Here is a 12,820-nt window from a genome sequence, read left to right as displayed (position 1 = left end):
AGGAGAAAACAGTGTTAAATGTTTCGGATCCAGTGACCCTTCCTCAGAGGGACACCGAGACAAGTTTCTCTGTTTTATCTTTCACAGATGCTGTGGGGGTTTACCAAGAGAGCAGTTACAGGTAATCTGCAGCAGCTTGATTGCTCCTTTATTGATAGATGAACACTGAATTAGCATTTTTTCAAAAATGTGATTTTTTTTTCAGTGAGCAGTAAATTTCTACGAGTCTTTACGGTCTGCATATGAATGAAGTTTGTCTGCTTTCTGCTTTAACAAAGGATCGTGTATCTCTCTGAACTTGCAGTCTTGTTGATATTTTAATTGCATTATGCTTGGATGGTGAGGACTTGTCATTGAGATAAACCCTATAGAAGGAATCTTTCTCCTTTAACATTTTCTGGATAACTTCATAGCTTTTACCAAATGAATCTTGATGCCTTTAAGAGGTAGGGCCAACTCTTCTTGTGATACTGAAATCAGGGGAATTCATTTTAATGGTCCATTAAATCATGACAATGTCCAGTAAGGAAGTACTTCAGTCATTTTGAACAGCAAACTGGTGCACCACACAGACATTTCCACCAAGAATGACACAACCCACAACAATAACAATGAACAATAATCATAAAATATGGTGAGTAGCAACTTCAACTGTACCTATTCTGAGCAGAAACCAGAGTGATTCTGAAATAAAGAAGAATACTTCCAAACAAATTATTACAAAGCAGCAAAGGGAACAGCTAAACGGAAGGTCACTTAATTGCACTTTTAGGCAGAAATATACTTGACAAAGGAATAATTAAGGGAAACTTGTAAAAATGCAAAGTAAAAGTACAAAACACAGTAGTTCTGCATCTACATGGCATCTTCATTTTTAAAAAATAAGCTTATTGCAGGGATACAAAAGTCTGTGAAGCTCCCAAATCAATGCTCCATTGGGTTTCTGTGTTTTTCTGACTATCCGAAATTAACTGCTATTGTTTTTAGGTTCAGAATTAAAGTTGTACGTTACGTACATCATTCAATTGTCATCATGGGTGAAGTTAGTATAGGAGACAATTAATTGGTTGTGTTTTTCTCTTGTGTTATTACATATTATTGGAAAATGCTTTGTTTTCTCTTAACAGTGCACACAGATAAAGTATGAGTCACACATATGTACAGAAATATAGACTATTAAAATTCATACCTGAGCATAACAGGCCTCTTCTATTGCTAAACCAGTTTTCAAATCAACCTGGGAAGAAACAAGCAGTTGATAGTTTTTTTCCCCCAAGAACAAAAACAGCGATAATGACATTTTATATCTTTACCAAAGATTCCATATTTATAGTTCTGACCACAACTATACACATAAAAAAAGTTTTATGTCCTTGCTAATGAATACTTTTTGATCTGATATTTGATTTAATCCACCTCAACAGCATTTTCATCAGGGCAAATTATAAAATAACCTGTGACTGAAGACATCACTTTCAATATATACTGACCTACACACCCAATCATCATCACTTTCACGGCATCATGAGACAAAATTGTCTGACAAAAATAAATCAGGAAATACCAGATGTCTACATGCAAATGTGACTGGAGAGAAATTTATCAACTCATCAAAGTTCTGCGCCCTGTTCTCTCAATTTTTGCTTTCAGTAGAGTGAGTGATAAGAATGTCAGTCCTTTCAGGTAGCGTGTCAAGCAACTTGTGATCTTCGTGTTTTACTATCAGGGCTCCACCTGTAACGTTTAATCTGTAATTTCACAAATCTCTAATTTAACTGTGTAAAAACAGTTGCACCATGTAATCTAAAATCATGCTTTTCACATTTACAATCTTTTAGTCACTAGGCCAAAAGCATTTCAGTGAAGTGAGGCCATACATAAATCATTAGCTGTTTTATTTCACATGTAAATGAAGAGAATAGTTAACAATATTACTCATAATCACAATGGGGCCATTAACATTTAACAAAAAAAATAGAAATGCTTCACAAAATTTCATGTTTTTAAACAACAAACTTCATTGTATCTATGAAAAATTAAACAACAACAGGACGTTAGAAGAATACAAACACTGTGTTTACTAGTTTTAATGAATGTAGCATGCAGCCCAGCTGTTGCGTGGATACACAAGTCAGCCGGGTGTAAGTTTAGATGAGGTTAGCACAGTTTAAAGACAAGTTGTGTGATGATTCTATGGCCTTATAATGATAAAATGGCTTTAAGAGGTGTACTTTGTCCTTTTTATGTGCAGAAAGGTTGAGACAGACAAGGCGAGCAATCTGCTCAAAGCCAATAAAGCAGTTTGTGAGGCCTCCAGGTTTTTCTTTAAAATTGGAACAATAGAATCAGTCTGAATGAATGGAGTCAAGCTCTACAGAACCAAAATTTTTAGTTTTAGCTTTCCGCAGTTGACAGAGTCTTCAAGCTGGATGTGGAAGCTCTTATTCCTCTCTCTGTTACAGCTAAAAGCTGGTAGAATTGCAAGTGAGACAATCTATTTTACTGAATTTGCCCTTGCCAAGGGTGTATTTATGCGTTGTTATTAAATTGGAACAGTCTAAATAATAGTTAATATATATACATTAATTTGTTAAGCATTTTGATAGAGCCACAGTTAAGACAATTCTTTCATTTTATTTTATCTGTATTTTAATTATAGTGTAAAAAAAAGCATGTTTTACGTAAAGTCAAGCAGTTTAACAAATCAAATTGCATCTAGAATGCAATGGCTCGCACTTAAAACAAGAAAACGTTCGGATCTAGGCAACCTTCAGAATATATTTTGAGGGGGTTTGGTCTGGTCGATCTGTAACAGTTGGGTTATAGGAAGAGGCTCCAAAAATGGAGTAAAGGCCAGAACTTTATGTCCAAAAGCACAAGGGTTCAGTGGTTAGCGCTGTTGACTCACAGTGCCAAGGACCCACGTGCAATCGGTACAGGACTCGATGGGCTTCTTTCTACACTGTAGGGATTATATGATTCTGATACTATCACACTGTAGGTGTTGGTATTTAGAAGAGTCCTCTTCAGTCAGGGGCTAGGAGGCAGAACGACAATGAGAGTAGGCGGCAGCATTGACCAATGCCAGCTCGAAGGACCTGAATACAGCGCAAAACAGCATTTAGTAACTTCACAAAATTGGGCAAGGTCAGTGAATACATCTTTTCAAGCCGTTTTCTACTCACTGCATTACTAGGCTCACACATTTATCCATTACCACAGCCCCTTCACTCCCCACCCAATGACATCTATCAACCAGAACTCAAATCTCACCTTCAAAATTTGAAATTACTTACTCTTACTCATGTATCATTACTGCAAGATATGAATTCAAATGTCACAACTTTCACACTGCCAGATATCCAGCTCCGGCAGATACATCTCCAAACCAGATTGCAGTAACTTCTGACTCTCTATTAAAGGACACGGCAATCCATGTGACACAAGGTAACAGCAGTTAACCATCAGAGTAAGAACCATACCCTCACTGCTATTAAGGAGACTCTGCTGGGAATGAGTAAAAAGGTTTGTCATTGAGACAATGGTCAGTAACAAAGTACAAATAATCAAACATGTTGCTTCCTATTTAACAACATAAGACATTGACCATTCAGTCCATCAAGTCTGCTCCACCATTAAGATCAAGACTGATCTGACAATTACTTTCCTGAATTTTCCCTATAGTCCTTGATTCCCTTACTGATTAAAATCCATCTACCACAGCATTTAATATACTTAATGACCCAGACTTGGCAGCCCGCTGCCATAAAGAATTCCACAGATTCACTGCCCTCTGAAAGAAGACATTCCTCCTCATCTCTGTCGTAGATGTACAACCCTTTGTTCAGATTATATACCCTGGTTCGAGGCTCTCTGACAAGGGGAAACAACTTTTTTGCATCTAACCTTCTTCTAAGGTTCAAGTCTTCCAAGAACCTTGCATAATTCAGGGATGAACACTCACAAATCCCTCTGTTTTGTAGTTTTCTACCAACTTTCTCCATTTAAGTAACATTTAACTCTTCTATTCTTCTTGCCAAAATACATGACCTCACAGATAATAGGAACTGCAGATGCGGGAGAATCTGAGATAACAAGGTGTAGACCTGGATGAACACAGCAGGCCGAGCAGCATCATAGGAACAGGAAGGCTGATATTTTGGGCCTTCTGAAGGGTCTAGGCCTGAAACGCGAGCCTTCCTGTTCCTATTAGGCTGCTTGGCCTGCTGTGTTCATCCAGGTCTATACACGACCTCATATCTTTCCCCATTATGTTCCACCTATGAAGTTTTTGGACACTCATAGAACATAGAACAGTACAGCACAGAAACAGGCCCTTCAGCCCACGATGTTGTGCCGACCATTGATCCTCATGTATGCACCCTCAAATTTCTGTGACCATATGCATGTCCAGCAGTCTCTTAAATGTCCCCAATTACCTTGCTTCCACAACTGCTGCTGGCAACGCATTCCATGCTCTCACAACTCTGTGTAAAGAACCCGCCTCTGACATCCCCTCTATACTTTCCTCCAACCAGCTTAAAACTATGACCCCTCGTGTTAGCCTTTTCTGCCCTGGGAAATAGTCTCTGGCTACTCATTTAACCTTTCTACATCCCTCTGCAGTCTTTTTGTATCATCCTCATCCATAAACATGGCAGTAGTGCATTCACTTTCCCCATCCAAGCCAGTAATATATTGTAAATAACTATGGCCCCAGCACTGATTCCTGTGAGACTCTGCTAGTCACAGTTTGTCATCTTCAAACTTGCCCCTTATCCCAACTCTCTATCTTCTATTGGTTAGCCAATACTCTATCCATGATCACATATATTTGATATCATGGTCTCCTAGCTTATAGGTAGCCCAATGTGTGGAACATTATTTAACACCTTCAGAAAATCCAAATATATCACAGCTAATCCTTCCCCTTCATCTATCCTGCTTGTGTGAGGCATTATTTTCCATTCATGATCTTTACCTTGCAGAGGCCAACACCAAGTATCGGACTCTTCTTCTTATCTCCCCTGAAGTATGACCCTACATCCAAACACCAAGCCATTGTTGCAAGGACTGTCACCGACCTCACTACCTCCAGAGATCTTCCCCCCACTACCTCCAACCTTATAGTCTCCCAACACTGGCTAGCCCCCTTCTTTCTCCTTCCCAAAATCCACAAACCAGAATGTTGTGGTAGGCAAATTGTATCAGCTTGTTCCTGCCCCACTGAGTGCATTTCCTCTTACCCTGACTCCATTCTCCCTCCACTTTTCAAGATCCTGCCCACTTACATTCGCAATTCCTCTTCACCATGTATATCCCATGCCTCTATACTTCCATTCCCCACCAGAATGGTCTGAAAGCACTCGGCTTCTTCCTCGACCAGAGGCCTAAACAATCTCCATCCACCACCACTCTCCTCCGCTTAGCTGAACTTGTTCTCTTACTGAACAATTTCTCCTTTAATTCATCTCACTTCTACAATGGCTATGGGCATCATGGGGTCCAGTTATGCCTTCCTTTGCTATTGGAATCTTTGTTCCACTCATACACCGTGCCCACACACCCCACAACTCTTTTCTTGGTACGTCAACATTTGCTTCTGTGCCGCTTCATGCTGCCACCTGGACCCAGAAAAAGTTGTTCCTTATTGCCTCCAATTTCCACCCCTGTATAACTTACACGTGGTCCATCTCTGACATTTCCCTTCTTTTCCTTGACCTCTTCGTCTCCATTTCAGGGAATAAACTGTCCACTGCCATCCACTACAAAGCCACTGATTCTAATAGCTACCTTCACTACAGTTTTTTCACAATCTACGTCCTGTCAGGATTCCATCCCATTCTTCAAGTTCCTTCACCTATGTCATATCTATTTGAATGGTGCCAGCTTCCAAATCACTGCTGGTAACATGGCTTCCTTCTTCCATAACCACGGTTTCCGGCCCACTGTAGTTGACAGGGCCCTCAAGTAGATCCATTCTATCACCCTTGCTTCTGCCCTTGCTTCTTTCCATCATGCACAACAGCATGATAAAGTCCCCTTCCTGACTGAACCATAGAATCCCTGCAGTGCGGGAACAGGCCTTTTGGCCCATCAAGTCCACACCGACCCTCAGAGCATCCCACCCAGATCCATCTCTCTATAACCCACCTAATCTACACATCCCTGAACACAATGAGCAATTTAGCATGGCCAATCTACCTAGCCTGCACATCTTTGGACTCTGGAAGGAAACCGGAGCAAACCACGCAGACACGGGGAGAACGTGCAAACTCCAGACAGGCAGTTGCCCGACGGTGAAGTTGAACCCAGGTCCCTTGCGCTGTGAGGCAGCAGTGCTAACCAGTGAGCCACTGTGCCGCTCCTTGTCCTCACCTTTCATCCCACTAGCCTCCCCATTCAAAGGAACATCCTCCACCCTTTCAGACAACTCCAAGAGAATGCCACCGCCAAACACATCTTTCCCTCACTCCCCTCTCTGCATTTTGCAGAGACTGTTCCCCCAGGACACCCTAGTCTGTGCTTCAACCGCCAACACCACTTCTCCCTCCCACAGCACCTTCCCATGCCACCACAGAAGATGCAACACCTGCCCCATCGCCTCCCCCTTGCTTACCATCCAAGGGCCTAAACAACCTTTCCAGGTGAAGTAGCATTTCACCTGTACCTCCTCCAATCTGGTCTACTGAATTCACTGCATCCTTTGAAGAAACCAAAAGCATAATGGGTGCCTGCTTGATAAAACACTTCTGGTCCATGCGCAAGTATGACCCCTACCTTTCTGTAGCCAGTCATTTCAACACAACGTCCTGCTTGCATGCCCACTTGTCAGTCCTCAACATGCTGCAGTGCTCCAGTGAATCACATCTCATCTTCAGACAAGGCACTTTATAACCTTCTGGGCTTAATGTTAAGTTCAGCACTTTCAGATTGCGAATCCACTCCCATTCCATCCTTTTCTTTTAGTTTTACTGGTTGTATTCTCTGTCACCATGTCTCCTCTCCCCTCCCCCTATTCCAGAGGGATGATCTGTTCTCTCCCGTGTGGCAGTTAGACACATTCTGCCATTCTCACATTCTGATCATTTAATTTGCACTGTCAACATCCTTTCTCCCTAACACTCTACACTCCACAACTATAGCATAAATGCTGCCTACTGCACACTAAACTTCAGTTTTAATGAAGGGTCATCTAGACTCGAAACGTTAGTTTGCTCTCTCTCCACAGATAGAACATAGAACATTACAGCACAGTACAGGCCCTTCGGCCCTCGATGTTGTGCCAACCTGACATACCAATCTCAAGCCCATCTAACCTACACTATTCCATGTACGTCCATATGTTTATCCAATGACGACTTAAATGTACCTAAAGTTGGCGAATCTACTAAAAGAAAAGGATGGAATGGGAGTGGATTCGCAATCTGAAAGTGCTGAACAAAGGAGAGCTGGTGGATACGATCTATTTGGTTTTTAAGATTTTACCGAAGATTTGTAGCTTGTGTTGTGGGTCAAGTTGTTGACTTGTTTGCTGAGTTGGCCTGTTTCACAGAAAGCAGAGTTAGCAGTTTGAGTCGAGTATCCCTTCTTCAGATTTCAGGTGTTTACTTGCAGCTTCTGAGGTCTCTTCAGTACTCCGACCTTTGAGGCTGTCCCCTAGTGCTTCCTACACCTTAAGGTTCCTAATCATTACCGATCACCAAATACAAAATTGACTGTTACTACTGGGTTCCAACATAAACTGCTCTCAGACAACCTTGTATACATTCCATTAATTATTTTCTTGGGATCCACCACCAGTCTAATTCTCCCAGTTGACCTGCATATTGACATCCCTATGATTATTGTAATAGTGTATTTCTTACATGCCTTTTTATCTCCTGGTTTATTTTCTACCCACATCCTGATTACTGCGAGGAGGCTTTTGCATAACTCCCATCAGGGTCTTTTTTCCTTTACGGTTCCTCAACTCTACCCACATAGATACCATGCCTTCCAAACCTATATCACTTTTTCCTATTAATTTAATTTTATTTATTACTAACAAGGCCACACCAATCTCTCAGCACATCTGCCTGTCCTTTCAATAAGATGTGTATCCTTGGACATTTACTTCTCAGTCCAAATCCTCTTACAGCCACATCACTGTGATGCCCACAACAATGTACCTACCAACTTCAGTCTGTGCTACAAATTCATTTATCTTGTTTTGTATGCTGCATGTATTTAAGTACAACACCCTCAGTCCTGCATCGACTGCCCCACTTCTTGTAGCTGTTCCCTTATCCATTGTGCTTGAAGTTATATTTCTAACCCTTTCCATACCCTCTGTCCCACAACTTTAATAACCTTTCCTGTGTCCTCCTCCCCTTTAAATTTTTCCATAATCTTCCAAGCAAGTGAACCCATCCCACCCAGTCCCCAACTCTTTGGGGACTTACAATTTTTTGACCGACAGATTTGAGGATTAATTTCACCTATGATTTTCTATTTTGATTAGAAATGCACTTTTAACTGTGATACATTAAAAAAAACCTTTCTGTGGTGAAAGTAATTTGAAAAATATCCATGACCTTGTAGTCAACTTCCACATGACAGAAAAAGTCTTCTTGTTTCTGCCAGTGTTGCATTCTGCATTTGATCAAAATGTGTTTTGCAAAGCAGTTCTAGTGAACTCATCATGCGCGTCTAGCCACAGGCGGAAGAATTTCTCATTTTATTTCTTAGAATAGTGACAGGTTCAGACAGAATGCCTCAGGTTTCATTATTCAACTGCAGTGGTAGTCCCTGATGAATCCTGCTTCTTCATCTGAAGGACATAGCATGTACAAGACTTAGCAAACCAGCCCATCAACCTTCGTGTGCTGTTATTTAAATACACACCCACAGTCAGTACAAATAATGGAGGAAAGCAGTGCCTAAGATCACAAAAATTCAGAAGTGACATTGCCTAATAAAAAAACTGAACATCAAGCAATAAGTAAAAGGCCAAACTGTTCAAGACCGAATGTAAAACACAAGCCAAAGCTTTGCTCATACAACTACCTTTAAGCAAACTGCTTAAGTAGGTTAAGCTCAGAAAGAATTTGCAGCACCGAGTGGTGCTCACAGCTGGTAATTCAGATTATTGAACTAATTCAGATAAAACCTAAATGCAAAATTAGGTTAATGGATGCAAGAGTTTTGGCTGTACCTTCTCACAGATTATCAACTTGGGAAACACAATAGAGCCAAAGTTGTTCTCCTCACAGGCCCCTGTCAGCAAAGGTTTCAAAGCCTTGGAAGTGCCTCCGTAATCAGTTCACAGAATATTTCTCAGAAACCTGAGTTTTATCTGTTGAATGTATGTCTGAATTAGCTCTGAAAGAAATGTCACCAGTTTAAAACATCAAACCTGTGTTTTTCTCACTGGAGATTGTGTACTTTCAGCACTTTCTTTTTTAAATTAAATGGTGGTTTTGTTTTAAACGTAATGTAAACAGGAACATTTATTCATTATGTACAGAAAATGCATACTTCAGGCTATAATAAGGTCTTTTCAGTGTGCCGAGACTCAGACAAAGAATTCACCATCTTTCTAAGGTATTCAGCCACTTCTATTGAGTAGTGCTCTGCTTCTGTACAAGTTAGCATGAACAAAGTTATAAACAATTGCAAGAATAAGTCATTGAAATGACTAATAGTCACTGATCTTGAAAATATTTCCATTCTTGACCTGTTTCCTCCAGCTGTGACATCATCAATCTGGAAATGGGTTGGAAATTTCCATTCACCGCAGTTAACTTCAGCTTTCGCCACGTTTAAAACTCTTAACATTTAACAAATACTAATGAACAAATGAAAAAAATGCAGCACAGGAATGGACCCTTCAGTGCTCTAAGCCTGTGCCAACCATCATGCTCTAAATAATCTCAAAACAAACCTGTTGTTTTTTGATCCATATCGCTCTATTCCCTCCATATTCATATACCCATCTAGGCACCTCTTAAAGGTCTGCAATGTTCACACTTCCACCACCTCTTCTGGCAGTGCATTCCAGACTGCTACAACACTGTGTGAAAAACCTCCCTTGCACATCTCCCTTAAACCTTCTCCCTGTGACCCTGAACCTGTGCCCCCTTGTAATTCAAACTTCAACCCTGGGAATAAGCCTCTGACTATCCACCCTATCTATGCCTCTCATAATTTTGTAGACCTCTATTAGGTCTCCTCTCAGCTGCCGTGTTTCCAGTGAAAACAATCCTATTCTTTTTAACCGTTCCTTACTGTCAATGCCCTGGAGACCAGGCAACATCCTGGTGAACCTTCTTTGCGCTCTCTCCAAAGGTTCTACATCCTTCTTGTAGTCTGGTGACCAAAATTGCACACAACACTGCAGACAATACTCCAAATGTGGCCTAACAAGGACTTTATATAGCTGCAACATGTTTTACCAACTCTTGTACTCCACATCCCGGGTGATGACGGCAAGCATGCCATATGCCTCCTTAATCACCTTGGTTACCTGTGTTGCCACTTTCAGGGAACTGTGGACCTGTAGGCCCAGATCCTTCTGAATGTTAGTATTCCTGAGGGCTCTGCCATTTACAATATAATTCACATTTAAATTTGATCCTTCAAAATGCATCATCTCAGATTTGTCTGGATTAAACTCCATCTACCATTTCTGTGCCCAAGTCATCAATCTATCCAAATCCTGTTGTATGCTTTCACAATCGTTGGCACTATCAGCAACTCCACCAATCTTTGCATCATCAGAAAACTTGCTTATCAGACCACCCACATTTTTCTCCAGTTCAAACAACAAAGGGCCTAAGACTGACTCCTGTAGAACACCACTAGTTACAGGTCTCCATTTTGAGAAACATCCTTCCACCACTACCCTCTGTCTTCTATGACCAAGCCAGTTTTCTATCCATCTAGCCAGGCCATTCTGAATCCCTTGTGATTTTAGTTTTTCTACCAATCTAACATGTGGAACTTTATCAAATGCCTTACCAAAGTCCATATAACCTACATCCATAGCCCTTCCCTCATCAATTATCCTCATTACCTTTTCAGAAATTCAACCAGGTTGGTGAGACATGACCTTTCCCAAACAAAACAATGCTGCCTGTCACCAACTAGTTCATTTTCCTCCAAATACACATATATCTCATCCCTCAGTGTCTTCTCCAAGAGCTTCCCCACCACAGACAGTGAGCTCACCAGCCTATAGTTTCCTAGATAATCCTGCATCCTTTCTTAAACAAGGGAACAACATTCTTTAATCTCCAGTCCTCTGGAACTTCCCCGATGGTCAACGGGGATGTGAAGATGTCTGCCAATGCCCCAGCTACTTCCTCTGAGAAACCCAGGGTAGGTCCCATCTGGTCCTGGGGACTTATCCATCTTAATGCAATTTAGGATTCTCAAAACTTCCTCTTTCAATCGGTTGATATTCTCGAGAGTATTCACACACTCATCCCTGACCTCAACATTAGTCATGTCCTTGTCCTTGGTGAAAACCAATGCAAACTATTCAGGATCTTCCTCACGTCCTGTGGCCCTAGATATAATTTCCCTCCTTCATCCTTGAGTGGTCCTACTCTTTCCCTTGTTATCCTCTTTACCGTAACATATGGATTAAAAAGCCTTGGGATTCTCCTTGACCCTGTTTGCTAAAGACATTTCATCGTCCCTTTTTGCCTTCCTAACTGCGCTATTAAGTTCCTTCCTAATTTCTCCATACTTCACCACGGCTTTATCAGTTTGTAGCTGCCGAGACTTGTCTTTTGCTTCCATTTTTCATTTGACGAAGCTTACAATTTCCCTTGTCATCCACGGTTCCTGAATCTTGTCATTCCTATCCTGTAGTTTTGCAGCGGCATGCATGTCCTGCGCATTAGTCAATTGGTCTTTAAAAGCCTCTCACATGCCAGAGGTAGATCTGCCCTCAAATAACTGCTTCAAATCCACATTCTCCTGTTCCTGTATAATTCGGGTGTAATTGGCTCTTGCCCAATTAAGCACCCGCACCCAAGGCCCACTTGTGTCCTTCTCCATGACCATAGACAACAGACAATAATAGACAATAGACAACAGGTGCTGGAGTAGGCCATTTGGCCCTTCGAGCCAGCACCACCATTCATTACGATCATGGCTGATCATCCACAATCAGTATCCTGTTCCTGCCTTATCCCCATAACCCTTGATTCTTGAAGGGCTCTATCTATCTCTTTCTTGAAAGTATTCAGAGACTTGGCCTCCACTGCCTTCTGGGACAGAGCATTCCATATATCCACGACTCTGTGGGTGAAGAAGTTTTTCCTCAATTCTGTTCTAAATGGCCTACCCCTTATTTTTAAACTGTGTCCTCTGGTTCTGGACTCACCCATCAGTGGAAACATGCTTCCTGACTCCAGAGTGTCCAATCCCTTAATAATCTTATACGCCTCAATCAGATCCCCTCTCATCCTTCTAAACTCAAGTGTATACAAGCCCAGTCGCTCCAATCTTTCAACATATGATAGTCCTGCCATTCTGGGAATTGACCTCGTGAACCTACGCTGCACTCCCTCAATAGCAAGAATGTCTTTCCTCAAATTTGGACACCAAAACTGCACACAATACTCTAGGTGCAGTCTCACCAGTGCCCTGTACAGGTGAAGGACCTCTTTGCTCCTATACTCAATTCCTCTTGTTATAAAGGCCAGCATGCTATTAGCTTTCTTCACTGCCTGCTGTACCTGCATGCTTGCTTTCATTGACTGATGTACAAAAACACCTAGATCTCGTTGTACTTCCCCTTTAACTAACTTGACTCCATTGAGACAGT

General features: G+C 41.5%; 1 protein-coding gene across 6 annotated transcripts in view; it reads right to left on the bottom strand.

Moving 5' to 3' along the window:
* The window catches only part of auh (AU RNA binding protein/enoyl-CoA hydratase), a 307,577-nt gene that overhangs the window by 13,596 nt on the left and 281,161 nt on the right, over positions 1-12,820 (bottom strand). For all 6 annotated transcript variants that reach the window (XM_048527083.2, XM_048527084.2, XM_048527081.2 and 3 more), the window contains one exon: positions 1,190-1,237. In XM_048527083.2, coding sequence (XP_048383040.1) covers positions 1,190-1,237 — 48 coding nt within the window. The remainder of the gene's footprint in view (positions 1-1,189; positions 1,238-12,820) is intronic.

The sequence above is a fragment of the Stegostoma tigrinum genome, chromosome 3, assembly GCF_030684315.1.
Source record: "Stegostoma tigrinum isolate sSteTig4 chromosome 3, sSteTig4.hap1, whole genome shotgun sequence".
Taxonomy (NCBI): Eukaryota; Metazoa; Chordata; class Chondrichthyes; order Orectolobiformes; family Stegostomatidae; genus Stegostoma; species Stegostoma tigrinum.
Note: the sequence above shows the minus strand (reverse complement) of the source record. Positions and strands in the feature narration are given on the sequence as shown.